Source organism: Carassius carassius, chromosome 26 (assembly GCF_963082965.1).
Source record: "Carassius carassius chromosome 26, fCarCar2.1, whole genome shotgun sequence".
Taxonomy (NCBI): domain Eukaryota; kingdom Metazoa; phylum Chordata; class Actinopteri; order Cypriniformes; family Cyprinidae; genus Carassius; species Carassius carassius.
This window is the reverse complement of record NC_081780.1, coordinates 29,590,034-29,607,386: the sequence shown is the minus strand read 5'-3', so window position 1 is coordinate 29,607,386 and position 17,353 is coordinate 29,590,034. Positions and strand designations below refer to the sequence as shown.

The following is a 17,353-nucleotide window of genomic DNA, read 5'->3' as shown; positions in this document are numbered from 1 at the left end:
GGACTTTGTTTCTACAGCTGAACACAAACAGAGATTTTTAACTCAAACTGTTGCAGTCTGTCAGTCCTATAATGTAAGTGGTCATAAAACATACACAAACAAAACCAAATTAAACCCTTCGGCTCGTGACTATATATTGCGCGTGAGGCATCATCTTCTTGCTTTACGACGGGTTGAAGACTTATAGGTGCATCCCCACCACCTATCTCTCAAATGGACCATTGACACTCTATGTACAATCTGAATTAGGAGTGTAAATGGTCTATTTGAGATAAAGGGGGTGGTAATGCACTTATAAGTTTGTGGTAAAGCTAGAGGAAGATGCGATCGCGCTCAGGACAGTTCAGACATTGAGCTGAAAATCTGAGGTAAAAAAACTATTTAAATACTGTTCAGTTTCTTGCACAGACTGATCGTTTTCTGTCTTTACACATCAATGTTTTGTGACAATCTGAAGGGTTTAATTTGGTTTTGTTTGTGTATGTTTTATGACTCCCAAAGCCGTGGTTCCCATCCACTTCCATTATAGGACTGACAGACTGCAACGGTAATGATACACATAAAATTTAAATTTTTCGGTTACATTTTTTGGGATCCCTTAAACAAATTATACACAATATTTATTGAAGATTGTGACTTATTGTCTTGGTGGCAGTGCAGGAAAGACACAAGTATAAAGATCAGGTTGATCAATTACAGAATAAACAGTAACCTTTACAGTGTGTCAGTAACAGAGAAGATTAAGGAGTTGTAAACTATCAAAAAATATGAAGTAATCAAATCTTGCACATCTGCAAGTACAATGACATTCACACACTGATAATTCCAAACTTGCAAAATATATTTTTCTAGTTCAATCATAAGTCCATAACCCCTTTGCTTTCAATCATCCCTGACGGCCCAGTTTATTACCGTTTCACTTTCACAGCACGTTAAACATCACTCTCTTACTTGATCTGGACAAACTGTGCATCAATTGAAAGTTTAAAGCTCTACTCTAGCTTCGATATTTGACCAGTGTTTTGTTTAAACATTGTTGCAGTGACAGTTATTTAGTAATTTATGTCAAGAGTGCAAAATAATAAATCCGTACAATGCCACATTTTGAATAGAACTTCACCACTCATTCATATTCAGTCACGTCTGCAGCGGTTTATTTGTGGTAAATGGTAAATGGACTGCATTTATATAGCGCTTTCAACAGACCACATGGCCATCCAAAGCGCTTTACAACTTGCCTCACATTCACCCATTCACACACACATTCACACACCGACTGCGGTGTCTGCCATTCAAGGCGCCATCCAGCTCGTCGGGAGCAGATGGGGTTAGGTGTCTTGCTCAAGGACACCTCGACACTTGGTCAGGTGGAGCCGGGGATCGAACCACCAACCTTCCGGTTTGTAGACAACCTACATGAACCACTGAGCCACTGCCGCCCCATTTGTATTTGTGTTCACATAGACTCACTGAACAGCGTCAATAAGGATTTATAGACCAAAGATGCATATCTGCGGAGATCGGACACCGCCACATTGTGTCACATGCTTCCTGTACACTTCCTGGTAGTTATCTGGCCAAAACAACACTGAAACACCCGAGCACACGAAATATCCGAATAATAAACCCGCGATTACGAAAGTAAAGCTTGGTATGAGATTTTCTTGAGATCTGGGATGTTTTTATAAAAAATGTAGAAAATGTACATCTGAAATGCTAACTTGTGCAGGATGTAAAAGGCTATAAATAGCATATTTTTAGAAGAGTAAACGACCCAATTCCACCCGTGATCGCTAAAGGAAGTTATTATAAACACTCGATCGGGGTTTAAAGTGAGTTTTGAGTAAGAGTGTACTAATAATTTCATAAATTGTCTGATGTAGCTTGATGTTAACGTTAGCTCTAATGCTACTAATAGCAAGTGCATTTCTTCTTCATAATGCATTTCTATCACAATAATTCACGTAAGGTCATAAGAAAATGTTTTGTTGTATTTTTATAGTAAGACTTTTGATAAATAAGGGCTAAATGCATACAGAGACTGAAGTGAGATAGCAGCTTTGTGTCTTTGTAAACATTGAAATACCACAATAAAGGTGGAATAAAAACAAAAGAATAATGATAAAAGAATAATGCAGATAATGTGTCATACCTGGTGGAGGTGTGAAAGACTCGTTTGGTGAGAACAATAGAACCATGAATCGGGGAGTTTTCAAAGACAAAAACACATACAGAGCACACAGGAGTGTTTAATACATGTGAGATCTTATAGAGATGACAAGTGCCATAAATCAATCAGATTAACCTTTAAAAACACACATGACATGGCATTAGAAAATATTTCATAAAATTCACAGTTTTAGATTATGAAATTTCTAATGAAGTTTTGGAAGACTTGTGGCTTTAGCTACACTGTGTTTATAAACTCATATCCTACATCAACAATTTTTGAAATACATTTAAAAAATATGCTGTTTAATATTTTTATTTTTGTTTTTATGTTTGAGCTTAAATATCTCTATTATCACAACAGTCTGAGTGATTCTGATTACTGACCTGTAAACTTTTAAGTGTCAGCTTTGTGAACAAATGTTGATTATGTATCTAGTCAGAAAGAATCGTGAGCAGAAACCTTTTTATTTTGGGTATGTCATTTCTGTCTCCATGCCAAAAAATGGGGGGTGACTGGTAAGGGGATAACTACAGCTGTCATATTGTATATTTTATATTGTTCCACAAAGACTCTCATGCTACTCACACTTTCTGCCATCTTTTTGTCTCTCACAGGCGGTCCAGATAATGATCGGTGTGATGACTTTGCTGTTTGGCATTGTGTGTACAGTTTATGCAGAAGCCATCTTTGTCTATAGTGGTGTTCCTTACTGGGGATCTCTCATCGTAAGAAACTACTATACAATTAAGTGTTCTGTTTTTTTATAATACAAGCAACATATTTCAATGCAAGCCTAAATTTTGTCCTTTCTCTTTCTTCTCAGTACATTGCTGCAGGTTCACTCTGCATTGCTGCAGAGTATAATATTAAGTCTCCCGCCAATTTGTGTTTGGTATGTACACAACCCTTATTATTCTTGGGGTCTAAGCACCTACTGGAAGCACAGAAATAGTGTAATAATAATAATAATTATCCCTTTAATCCTTAAATGTATGTCACGATGCTGCTGCTACTGTGAAAGATTGAGGAGCGATGAGACGTAGGGGAATCTGTGAAGTCAGTCTTTATTTACACCCAACCAAAGCAAAGCAAAGCACACATAGCTGAGGGGATAGGCGAACAATACCGGACGCTAGACTCAGAAAAACACAGGGCTTAATAACTTAGAACTAAACGAGACACACCTGGAATCACATAGCTTATTAAAGATAGGAAAACACCTGGGGAAAATTATCTTAAGACATGGAAGGAACTACGTCATGGGGCGTGTGAGGGAGGAAAACACAAGAAGGACAGGAACACTGGACTGAAATTACCCCACCCCTATGGAAGGTGCGTCCATGCGCCACACAACATCCGAAGGGGGGGGGGGGGGGGGGTGCGCACTCTGAGGCCCCTCAAGACAGGCTTAAACAGGACGGCAGGCCTCCAAAGCAGTTCTGGGACCCATGATGGATCAGGCAGTTCAGGAAGACATGGTGCAGTAGAGAACTCAGGGGCCCAAGGCCGATATGGCTAGGAACTATATTCTCATTCTGATGTAATAATCAAGGAACTTTGCTGCCGTACAATGGATGCAGCAGGCGCAATGATATTATGCAGCACCTGAAAATAGCCCCCCCGCTAGGTAACTTCCAATAAGCCTATTTAAATGGTCTAAATGATCTATGCTAAGCTGCAGCTAAAAGTGCTGCCTCCAGACCCGAAGATCGGTTGAATGGATTCGAAAATGGTAAAACTCAACTGTTTAACTTTAGGGGAGTTGGAAAAGGAGCCCTATTTTCAAAAATAGTGGAGTGTTCCTTTAAACCGGTTATATTGTTTTATGACAACACTTATTTTTAACCTAAATTTCAATATCATGATAATATCATATATCGTAATAAAAGCATTAGCAATTAAACACAACATGAAAATTTGATACCAGCATATCCCTACACTGGAGCGGGCTCTGGCTGGAGCAGATGACGGGCCTGAGAGCAGGGTGGCCGACAGCTTGGCTTTGAAGCAGCTGGCAGACGTGATAGAAGATCCAGAACAGCGAGTTGATGTTGCCGTCGTCCAACGCCGTCGCTGCGGTGAGCCGCAGAATTCCCAGGCGTACTCAATGAAAGGGAGATCTCTGTAGAGCAAGGGCGGAGAACCAAGCTGCTACTTCCATGGTCATGGGGAGAAAACAGCGAAAAAAAAAAAAACCTTTCAAAACACAGAAAAAAATGGGGAGAAGAGGCGTCACTTACTTTGGTAGGTCTAGTCTTTTGTCACGGTGCACCTACTGCGAGGCGATGTGGAAGAATTCAGAACAATCAGAACTTATTTACAAATACATGGGAACATGCATGTAGCACACGAGGATTGATGGTTAAGACTAGACGCCAGACTCAGGAAAACACAAGGAAAGTAATCAGGGAGAACTGAAACAGGTGGAGCAATTCATCAAAAACCATAGAAGCTAAAAGGGAACGCCACAAATCAAAGAACACAATCAACACGAGGGAGACACTAGGTCACAGAAGGGAACATGGAACACCTGGGAGAGAAAAAACAGTCCATGGGCGTGAAAGTAAATCTCTCAAGTGTTTAATTTCCGTGTATAAAAATAACTGCCATTTTGAATATTCTGGGAAAAAATGCTGGCAAAAAGTTGTCAAACTAATTTTCACTAGTTCACGCTTACATATAATTAGCTGAGGTATGGTATGCGTATTTGGCGTGCTGTCCGGGGAAGGGCTCCGAGCTCGGGAATGGCCCGAACCTAGAGTACCCCCCCTTCCCCGTCTATTTATAAAGTGAACTCGAAGTGAGGAGATGGGGTGGAGGAGAGATGCTGATTAACCGTCAATGGATAGAGGGAAGTCAGCGATATTTATACTATGAGATTGATTACTTGATTATGGTCCACCTGTGTTGATTAGGCTAAGTATCTGACGCGCTCCTCCCGAATCTTATTAATAAAATTTCATTTAATTCAATTAAAAGTGATTATAAATGTATAAAAGAGCTGGCAACCCTTTTTTCACAAATTGATCTTTATGTTCTGAACGCAAACTCAAACTTTATGAAACTCACACACACACACACACATATATATATATATATATATATATATATATAGTGAAATAGTTTTGCTTGCATTGCAGCTTAGTCTTCATCTGTAAACTGAACAGTTTTACTGTTACATCCATGAGATTATGTAAATTCAGATAAATGTCATGTCACACGTTGTCAGAGGTAAGTATCAAATGAGTTTGAAATGATTATTTGCAGCACAAATAAGGATTTTTAGAATTTTTTAAATCCCCAAAACAATAACAATTTAAAATACTTATTTTTTTCTTCTTCTGGTGATTAAAGAGATGTTTAAGTCTCTTTCTCTCTCTCTCTGTGGGGGAGGGAGAGGGGCAGACACACACACAGACATTCCTCACCAGTGTTGCCAGATGTACGATAATTATCGTATTTGTACGATAATTTTTTACCTATGTACGATCAATAATGAAAAAAAATCCCGTAATGTATAATAATTTCTGAATTTTATGAAAATGTAAATGATGGTAGTTGCAGTCATAGGGCTTCTTTACTCATACATGAAATTACTCATTACAAACAATCTAAATGTGTTCGTCTGCACCTCAGGGAGTGTTAAGAATGCAGGAGAGTGCCCTGCTTTAAAGCCATCGAGCACTAGTTGCGGTCCATGACAGCAAGAACCGCTTCAACATCTGGCAACACGCAGTCTTCCAATGACAGCGGCTCAGAGCTAGTTAACTGTGCCACGCCGCAACAGCTAAATTCCTTCTACACTGGAAGCGACAAAACAAGTGTTAAAAATCGCTTTAATATGCGCCGCGACGTAGACAGTCACTGAAAATAATGGGATAGTATTTTGTCGCACTGCTTCCGTCCAACCATACGCCTTGTTATCTATTGTGGTAATTTGCAGGTCTTGTCAAAATGAAGTTGGTTTAGAATAGATAAATAACTCTGACTCGTGATGATAATTTTCTTCCAAATACGATAATTTTGAACTTCTGGTACGATACTTGGACATTTCTGATCTGGTAACACTGTTCCTCACACAGTGAGCAGTGGCAGAGGGACAGAGTGACATCAGATGTCTGACAGTTTTTTAATTTTCTGTTATCCATACAGTGTTGTAAAGTCATGAAACTATGAATATTTAATCAGAATGACTTGTTCTCTGTATGAAAAAAGGTTTTGAAGTGTTTGGAAGCTGCAATTGAAAAATAAAAGACAATTTACATTTCCCTTTTTACTGTTATTTCAAAAAATCACCACAGCAAAACCGTTCAAGCTATCCAAAATCCATTCACAATTTAAGTTCCTCAATGTTTTGGCATCATGTAGACAAAGATTGGTGTGCATAGTGTAATTGTCCTCTGAGCAGTATGCATTAATTCACAGCTATATTTTTCAAAAAATCCATATTCAAATAAAAATTTATGCCAAATTGCATCAAAGTTGCACATGTAAGAGGCGCTTCAACTCCTCAACACTGTAAATGTAGAATTGGTTAAGTTAAAAATGAATATGAATCTTCGTCATATGAAAATAATAATATGAAAACATGCCCGCTACCAGCCAATCAGCAACTAATAATGTCAAGATGTGTCAAAAGTGCAGTTTTATCGCACTTCATAAACTTTTCTATGTGGGTCAAAGACAACACGTCACGACTTTGGTGTCCGCATCACAATACGTTTATAAAAGGAAATTTATATTCATTAAAAACAATCCAAGTACAGAGTCTACTGTCATATTTCAAATAACTTTGGTCAAAATGTCTTAATAGAAAAGTGAATTAATTGCTCTTAAATATTTGATAATTGAGTTGTATCAGCAGTTACATAAACGAATGTCATTCAGTGAAATGCCCCAAAACACTTTAATTGTTAGATTTTCTGAAAGATAAGTAGATTTCTAAATAATTGTGATCAACTTTGCTGCCCAACCTCACTGTTTGATACAGGTGGTCAGCTGATTGCCTACAATATTAGCAGAAGTAGACGTTTCGTCATTCAGGGTAATGTTTTTGTCATTTAGTGAAATGCAAGTTCTTACCACAGTGCAATCCATTACACTGAATAACAGTACCACTGTAGAAACAATTTTAGCATCTTATTTATATTACAGATAAATGTGTAATGTTTAACATTGACAAATGTGTATTAAACGTAATAAATATTAATATTTGAAAGCATTTTTGTATTGATTAATTTGAGTTATTGAATAATTTTAGAAGCCCACGAACAGAGAGAGCTGCTAGGCACTATAAAAAAATTATTTAAAAAAACTAATAAAGTGCGGCCCCAGTGACTTGAGTGGCACTCTGAAGCCTGTTCACACCAAGAACAACAACTATAAAGATAACTATAACAGTAACTATGCTAGCCTTCACACCAATAAACTAAATCACTGTTTGTTCTAAGAATAGTTGTGCTGTGGAATCTGCTATTCTTTTATATTTAGAATGTTTCATTATAGTTACTGTACTTGGTGTGAACGTGCTTTAAGCAAGAAAAGAGAAAGGTGTAGCTTGCCAGTATTCCTGATGAGATTCCCCTCACTAAAGTATGTCATGAGTTCAAGAGAGATCACCCCAAAAACTCATCCTGATAATGCCATTTATGTTGGCAATCATAAGTATAACGTTTAAAATAGATTTGAAATATTAATAAATATGGCCGCAAGTCAGAAACAAAGTGACAAGCTAAGCATGCATGGGAGCATCAGAATTCATAACCATAACATAAAATGCTTATTATATTGACCATATTTATTATTAACATCTGCTTCTTCAGTCATTTACTCAGGAATATTATTAAAACTAATTTAATGACAAACTGATACATAAAAAAACATTTTAGTTTGTGGGAGCAAGGGCACTTTTATCTCTATTTTTGGCAAATGGTCATTCAGAGTAACAAATCATGGTCATCCAGCATTCAGCGTAACAAATATAATTATGTAAAAATGAAACAATATACTTATTCTGATCTGTACTTATTAAAATACTAAACAAAGAATATGTGATCATACTAAATTTAATTATATTTTAAATAACATTCACATCCCTAAAAAAATTCTTGCTGACAAATGGGACATTAGCAAAGTATAAAAAATTCATAAATGAAAGTTAATTGGTATTTGAGGGATGCACTATGATGCTTAAATATAGTATTTTATAATATCATCAACTTATTCATGTTTAAAATATGCCTTACAATATTTTTTGGATCAAAATGTTGTTACACTGAATGTTTTCTGTAAATTATTAAAAAAAAAGCATCATAGTCAATATTTTTTGTTCAGCAAAATATAACGTTAAACAGGATACAGACTAATGTATGGGGGGGGCTACATTTAAAGCTATATTAAACTTTTATGTTTTTAGTGCTTGCAACACATTTCACCTTTGACCCATGTGTTTTTTTTCTGCCTATAGGTGAATGCTTCACTGGGAATGAACATTTTCAGTATGATAACTGCAGTGATTGCCATTATTTTACTTTCAGTAGATGTTGTTATATGGCAATACCCTAACTGCAGCGATTCTTCCTGTTATTTGAAGGAAAGGTATGAGGTATGTTATCAACTTCTATATTTACATTAAACATAAAATTGTCTCAAAATGGAAATTGTATTTAATAAGTAAGATAAATAAAGTAAGATAACTGTGTGGTCAATACACAAGCCTTAATCAGCACTCTTCTGTTCACCGTTTTTATCTGGTATTTTCAGAATTTGTTTACAGATCATTAACAATGAAAGAAGGCATTGAAATTATACGTTAATTGTAAACTCAGTCCTGTTCAGAGTATTGAGCGGAGTGGAGCGGCAACAATTTTCCCTTCGCGTTCAGAGCATTTAATAACCACTCCGATCCGTGCTCACTGATACAAGAAACATCGATCCGCCTCCGCTCCGTGGCTAAAGTATTTCAGTATGTTTGAAATCTTATATTCATAACGCAGCCTATATTAAAAAATATAGATATAAAAAAAAAATAACAGGAGGGTTTTAAAGTGGCTTAGATTATTGCATACAAACTTTTTTTTTTCCTACCAGATGCCAAACTAATAACATGGTTGTCAGCATTAAAATGTATAATTGCTGCTTTCTGCTGAGCAAATTTTGCAGATTTCTGCTAATTCAAAATCAGATACAGTACAGCTGTAGTAGCACTGTAAGATTACATTTGTTTGAATGCATAATTGAGAAATCAATTGCGTGTGTGAATGTGCTGTATCTGTTTATGGGCTGTTGGCATGAATTGTACTCGTAATGGAGCGCTCTTGGAGCGAGTGAAATCCACCGCTCCTCGCATTAGTCTAAATCACACCGCTCCACTCCGCACTCTGCAATGCTCACATAGTCCAGTTTGACCAGATTTACTAACAGTTTGTGTCAGTGCAAACCCTCATTTGGCATTAAAAAAACCTCTATCAGCATTTACTAAAGACAGTGAAATACTAGCAATGTAAAAGACAGTTATTTCTGTGGCTAACATTACTGCATGCATGCATTTGTAAGTTTTTCTTTCAGGCACAAAATTTTTTAAATGAATCATGCGACATAATTAACTAAGGTTAGTGTTGTCATGCTAATTTGCATTCTTTAGTAAATCTGGCCCTAAAATGTTAATATTACTATATAATAGGGGTGTAACGGTACGCAAAAATCACGGTTCGGTACGTACCTCGGTTTTAAAGTCGCGGAGACTTCCGCCACTTAATATGTTCGTTTGGAAACACGAAAATGTACTTATGTTCTGCATACAAAATATTGCATTCCGTCATTCGGTACACACGTGCACCGTACCGAAAGCCCTGTACCGAAACGATACGGTACGAATACATGTACCGTTACACCCCTACTATATAAGCTTCACGGATGGTAGATTCTGGACTGCTTTTTTTTTTTTTGATTGTACACGTTTTAGTAGAAATTATCATGGATTATTTGTGTAAATTTTGATTTTTCTCTCAGATTCTCTTCAGGGGAATCAGAGGTGTATTAATATTATTTGCCCTGCTCGAGTTTGTCATCTCCATCTGTCTGTCAGCATTTGCCTGTAAAGCCATCGCCGGCGATTCTCCTGCTCTGGTGAGTAATGAGCCAATCCAGGGCTTTCCAAACCTTTTTATGTTTGTGTGTGTGTGTTAACTGAACTGATATGTTTATAAAATGGAAATAGTTACTTTTAAGGCTGTTGACACTTGTCACGCTTTGCAAGAACCAACAAACACAATGTGTAACGTGGAGTCAGAGACGTTCGGATCCAATTGCAGTATATTTATTGGAGAATGGTCAGACAGGCAGTAATCAGATAACAGCATCAAGAATGTCAAAGGATATCTAGAATCAGAAACAATACCAAGCAGAGGTCGGGGCAGGCGGCAGAGAATCACAGGCGGTATTAACCCTATCAGGCTCAAATTAATTTTTAGTAACTTAGTAACTTTAGTAACCTTTAGTAAAGTTTTTAGTACTCCAGATACATAAAATATGTATCTGGAGTAATAAGGTTTTTAGTTTTTAACTGTTGCAAATCAGCAACGCCTGCCTTGAGAGGGTTAACAATCCAAGATCAGACACGGAAGTAACAAAAACAAAAAAAAAAACACTCAGAAATGTCAGACTGGACTAAACAAAACTTCACAATATCTGAGAGTCCAAAGACAGTATATATAGGGTAGTGGTAATGGGGAACACCTGGTGGTGATTAACCCTAGGCACGGGATTATAGGAAATGGAGTTCAGACACAAATACCTGGGTGGAGTTCACGTGGAGTTCAAGGGCACTCCAGCTGATGATCGTGACACTGTTACAATACAAATATTTAATCTTAAAGTTCTTTGATATCAGAAGTTCCAACCCTTAAGTTTTAATCTCCTGTCCAGAGAGATGTTTGAAATTATGCAAATGTAAAGGAAGTGAAATAAGCACACATCATGTTCCCAAACATTAAACCTGCAGCACTTTCAGGGATGGAGTTCGTGGGAAGCAGTGTTTACTGTGAACTGAGTTGCCCTAAAAACATACTGCATAAAACTTTAATTAATACAAATCCTAAATCAAATAAAATAGTCTGTAATGTTGTTGCATATGGTATACAACACATAAAAAATTTGTTGTTCATCTTTTGGTTTCCACATTTCTGCCATGTTTGTAGTTTTTAACTACTTTTTATGTATATTTTTTCCAATCAAATCCTTGTCCAAGACACAATATGTTGTCTGCAATTTTAGCTGTTAAGAGTGTGCACAGATCTGCAGTTTGAATTTCAATCATATTGTAAGTTGAACCAACGTCACGAAAAGTAATGTAAAAGTGACGTATATACATAAAACTGGAGCAGTGATTAGCGACCGTGGCTGGAGAGTACATATCTACTTTATCAGATTTTTAAGCAGAACTGATACTTAAAATCTGTCCCAGCCACCGATACTTTATTACAAGAGCATCCTACTGATCCAGGGACAATAATTTAAAATAATCACTTAAAAATTAATTTAAAGATAATATAATAATGTTGTGTAGTCTTCAACACTATAGACAGTTTTACTCACTGAAAGATTTATTCGTCATGAAATTATTCATAATTGCATTCAAGTCTTACAAACAGGCTATACAGATAATGTAGAGTCGTGCATTAATTTGAGAGATGACAGACATATTGTGGCTTGCTGGAGCGCAGGAGATGCAGATAACATGATCTTGACCCTTAAGAAACTTTCATTAATGCTGTCACATAACAATTCTGTTCAAATATAAAAAAACATGAATTGCTAATTACAACATTGAAATAAAAGTGTAAAGCCTGTACAAATATAAAAAATCGCGAATAATAGGGAATCATTTAAAACATTTAAACAAATTTTTTTTTCATTTATCTATTATAACATATATGTAGTTTTGTTCTCTTGGCTGTTTCCTTATAAAAGGCCAGAAATTTGTCAAGTTTTTCGTCTTCTTTCGTGTCTTTTTTAATTATAAGGTATCATTACCTTGCTGTCTTGCCGCCAGCCAATCGCTCTACTGCTAAACATGGTTTGGAGTATCGATACACAACCCCTTTTAAACCAAACCATGAATGCACAATTATCTCCTATAACTCAATCCAGCCATACTAATCATCAACAACGTTCAAAGAACCGAATTAACTACATCCTGATTAGCGAGATAATATCATCTTGAGCCCTATTCGGATGGTAATTTACACATCACCTCAAGAGTTGAGGATCCAAATGAAGCTTTTATTCAAAACAGGCAAGGTCAAACACCAGCAAAAACTTACAAACCAGGGCGAGACAAAAGAGTAATCCGATAAACAGTCCAAGGTCAACAAACAAGAAGGCAAAGCAAGGCAAGAAAACACGGAGAGTGGGGACAGGGTACAGGCTAAACAATAATCAGCAATGTGTGTGGATTAGTGATGTCCGTTCGCGAACAAATCGTTCTATGTAACCGGTTCTTCTAAGTGAAACCAACTGAATCAATTGTAACGGTTCTGGTCTCCAATAAGCATTAATCCACAAATGACTTAACTTTTTTAACGTGACACTCCCTCTGAGTCAAAATAAACCAATATCAATAGTAATTAATTTACTCAAACAGTACACTGACTGAACTGATGTGAAGAGAGAACTGAAGATGAACGCCAAACCAGATAACGAACGTACACACCCACTGCTAGAGCAGTTCTCATTCTCGAGTCAAGAACCGGTTGCATTGGTTTTCGGATCACAGTACACTGAACCGAGAACCGTTTCTGTCGGACGTGTCCAATTTGAGAACCAAGGAGCTGATGATACTGCGCATATGTGATTCAGCGTGAAGCAGACTGACACAGAGCGTCTGAACCGAACTGGTTCTTTTGGTGATTGATTCTGAACTGATTCTGTGCTAATGTTATGAGCGCGGGTAAACCGAAGGCTTGAATGAAGGGCAATGTGGCGAAACAAGTTTATTTAATAACAAATACATCGCAATAGATTATGCATAAAGTAAGTGGACCATGGTTTTTGCGTTGATTTATATCTTCAAGACTTAAATCTTTGAATGCACATTAGTGGGGTTTCTGTAATTGGATTGCAAAATTTAATTGTAAACTTTTCATGATTATGAGGTTTTTAACTGACTAAAGTTATTATTACTGACTTAAAAACCTGTTAGCCAGCACCCCCCATTATGGGACTCACATCTGAAAGTGCTCTACCAAACTTATAATTGTAACGGTTTCCTACTTCAGTATGTTAAAAACATAATTTTGGTGTCTTTGGAAAGAAGACCCTGTATGCCGTACTTTTTATCAACCAGAGTTGATAATGCTCAAAAATATTAAAAGTTATAGACATTGAAGTGCCTTGAAAATTTTTTTACCGCACTGAATTGTTTTTTAATTTGGTATAAAAATACATTAAATCAGTTCTGGAGCAATCTAGAAAAGGTAATGGGTTGAAAGTAAATGTGAGTTTCTATTTCAGATACCATGAAAAATGTGATTCCTGCAACCATTTTTTTGAGACTATGTCTACTAACCCCCCCCACCCCCAAAGATAACAAATATTTACCAACTGTATTGAAGGATTCTACAAACTATTTCAGTCAATAAACATACCACTGCATATTTTTTCAGTTATAAAACACTAGACAGAAACTTTGACATTATATAAGTGATTTATTTGAGCACTAGAAAGATACAATAAGAATAATTTGAGTAAGAAAAAAAATAAAAATAAAAACTTTGTATGCCAATTACAGAACATCCTGATATTGCTAGAAATGCAGTATTTACAATGAATTACAATGAAAATAAGTGCTGATGTGTTGATGGCCAGTTATAGAGATGGTAATAACACAAATGTGCCATAAAGTCGATAAATCACTCTCTATTCATATAGATGGCATTTACATTGATAGCCGTGATCATACAGTAATAGCGAGCTGATTTGTGCTGATTTGCGCTCAAACAGATGGTAATCATGCAGATACAGGCACATTCAACATAAAAATACGCTATCACACTCTCCATCAGGTGCGTCAGAGCGCGTCACGAGAGAGCGCCAGAATTCAAATACAATTTTTCGCCTATCTTTCACTTTTTGTTTTGGTGGATCGCCTCATTCTGTTTTTGATACTGTACACTGCAAAACCATGCCGTGTTTTTACTACAAAGACGCAGTTTCTGACCGTGAGTTATTCCATAACGGACACAAACAGTTCTGTCGCTGAAGAACTGAAATGTAAACAAAGGAATTATGATCCATATTACAACGTTATTGCTTCGTTGGATAAAACGTGCTTCATGAGATGTCGTTCAGTGGACCCTTACCTTTCTAACTAAACCGGGATTTACAGCTGTGGATGTGTTTATGACTCGTTATTACGATGGATCTGGTATGTACAGCGTTTCTAATGTTCATGTTTGTATGTGTACTGCTTACACAAATGTAGCAAATACAGTCTTTATAAGCTTTCCATTGAAAAACAGCGATCTGTCGTCGATGCTTGAGGCTTAGATCTTTATAGTAACATATAGTTTGTCGAGATTAAATTTGTCCTATTTCATTTCATCTATTCGTAAGTATTGACAAGTGCGAACACGGGGAGTTGAGGCACTGAACCCCAAACTGCTCCGGGTGTGTGTCTGTTCACAGTGTGTGTGTGTGTTCACTGCTCTGTGTGTATGCACTTTGGATGGGTTAAATGCAGAGCACGAATTCTGAGTATGTGTCACCATAGTTGGCTGAATGTCATGTCACTTTCTTTTGTTTGTAAAAAAAAACCACCACATGTGTTTTTTTTTTTAACCTTAGGAGCAGTTTGTGCAGGTTTTTTCACCACAGTCCTCTGATTTCACGCGTTTACAGGATCTCAAGAGCTCAGAGGTAAGGTTGATCCCCATTTTAATTGGGTTGAGTAAAATAGTAGTCCAATGAATTTATATATATATATATATATATATATATATATAAATGTTTTTTTCCTGCAGATACCTGTGGCAAGCATCTCTTCCATTCATCACCAGCCTGCAGACACTCCTCCACAATACATTGAATCCAAATAAATATGAATAAGTGGACTGTTACCTTATGAAACAAAAAAAATGTGGGATTGTGTTAGAAAATATAATGCCATATATTAAATAATATATTACTATATATTGTTATTGTTATCTTATATTTTTAAACATACTGCAATATATACTGCACCACAATTTTACATGTAATAGCTTTATTAAAACTCAATTTCAAAAGTTAATGCTTAGGTTCACATATAGCTGAACACAAACTTTTCTCTCACTTTATTGTTTGCATAGTTACACATTCATTATAAGAAAATATTTGTGATGTATAAAAGAAAACTGTACTGAAAAGATAAATAAAAGTTTTGGACTTTTAGACGATCAGATGTCTGGCTAAATTCATGGCATCATTATGTGTGTTCACATACACAGAGTATCATTTTATCACATGTAAATCTAGATATTGCAAAGAATGTTATTGAGTACTGTCACAGTGTCTGGGTTGTGTTCCCTGGGTGTCCACTAGGTGTCCTCCGTTCCCACGGTGTCTGTCATATTATCACTTCCTGTTTCCTTATTTGGTCACCTTCCTCCTTGTTTAGTTAATTGATTGTTCCCCACCTATCTCCAGTTTCCCCATTATCCTTTTGTGTATTTATGCCCGGTCTGTCTGTCTGAGTCTTTGTCACGGAGTCCTTGTCTTATGTGTGATACATTTCATAGTCTGCTCTCGCCGTGTGTTCTTGTTTTGTTTTCATGTTTTATTGGATTTTCTGGTTGTGACCTTTCCTGGACTGTTTACCCCTTTGGAATTGCCCTTTTAATAAATCTCACACCTGCATTTGGATCTCTCCTCGTTTTTTTGTATCACCGAACGGTGCCTAATGCCGAGGCGGTGCCCGAGGCTGTTCCGGAGGCCGAGGCGGTGCCCGATGCTGTTCCCGAGGCCGAGGCGGTGCCCGATGCTGTTCCGGAGGCCGAGGCGGTGCCCGATGCTGCTCCGGAGGCCGAGGCGGTGCCCGATGCTGCTCCGGAGGCCGAGGCGGTTCCCATATGCTGTTCCGGAGGCCGAGGCGGTGCCCGATGCTGTTCCGGAGGCCGAGGCGGTGCCCGATGCTGTTCCGGAGGTCGAGGCGGTGCCCGAGGCTGTTCCGGAGGCCGAGGCGGTGCCCAATGCTGTTCCGGAGGCCGAGGCTGTTCCGGAGGCCGAGGCGGTGCCCGAGGCTTTTCCGGAGGCCGAGGCGGTGCCAGATGCTGTTCCGGAGGCCGAGGCGGTGCCCGATGCTGCTCCGGAGGCCGAGGCTGTACCGGAGGCCGAGGCGGTGCCCGAGGCTGTTCCGGAGGCCGAGGCGGTTCCCATATGCTGTTCCGGAGGCCGAGGCTGTACCGGAGGCCGAGGCGGTGCCCGAGGCTGTTCCGGAGGCCGAGGCGGTTCCCATATGCTGTTCCGGAGGCCGAGGCGGTTCCCATATGCTGTTCCGGAGGCCGAGGCGGTGCCCGATGCTGTTCCGGAGGCCGAGGCAGTGCCCGATGCTGTTCCGGAGGTCGGGGCGGTGCCCGAGGCTGTTCCGGAGGCCGAGGCGGTGCCCAATGCTGTTCCGGAGGCCGAGGCTGTACCGGAGGCCGAGGCGGTGCCCAAGGCTGTTCCGGAGGCCGAGGCGGTTCCCATATGCGGTTCCGGAGGCCGAGGCGGTGCCAGATGCTGTTCCGGAGGCCGAGGCGGTGCCAGATGCTGTTCCGTAGGCCGAGGCGGTGCCAGATGCTGTTCCGGAGGCCGAGGTGGTGCTCGAGGCCGTTCCAGAGGCGGTGCCCGAAGTCGAGGCATCTCACGTCTCCACAGGCAGTCCTAAGTCAAGTCAGGTGCACATTGACTTTCCAGAGTCGAGTCAGGTTCCAGTTGACCCTCCAGAGTTGAGTCAGGTACCAGTTGACCCTCCAGAGTCGAGTCAGGTACCAGTTGACCCTCCAGAGTCGAGTCAGGTACCAGTTGACCCTCCAGAGTCGAGTCAGGTTCCAGTGAACCTTCCAGAGTCGAGTCAGGTGTTCGTGGACCCTTCAGAGTCAGGGCTAGTCACCGATGACTAGGGATGTCCAGATCCGATCACGTGATCGGAAATCGGGCCCGATC

General features: G+C 38.8%; 1 protein-coding gene across 2 annotated transcripts in view; it reads left to right on the top strand.

Moving 5' to 3' along the window:
• The window catches only part of LOC132106137 (membrane-spanning 4-domains subfamily A member 15-like), a 43,920-nt gene extending 28,314 nt beyond the window's left edge, over nt 1-15,606 (top strand). Inside the window, exons 3-8 of one of the 2 annotated variants that reach the window (XM_059511787.1) lie at nt 2,788-2,898; nt 2,997-3,065; nt 8,640-8,777; nt 10,184-10,300; nt 15,017-15,088; nt 15,193-15,606. In XM_059511787.1, coding sequence (XP_059367770.1) covers nt 2,788-2,898; nt 2,997-3,065; nt 8,640-8,777; nt 10,184-10,300; nt 15,017-15,088; nt 15,193-15,267 — 582 coding nt within the window. In that variant the 3' untranslated portion in view covers nt 15,268-15,606. The remainder of the gene's footprint in view (nt 1-2,787; nt 2,899-2,996; nt 3,066-8,639; nt 8,778-10,183; nt 10,301-15,016; nt 15,089-15,192) is intronic. The other variant, XM_059511788.1, reaches the window with a different exon arrangement.
• The last annotated feature ends 1,747 nt before the right edge of the window (nt 15,607-17,353 follow it).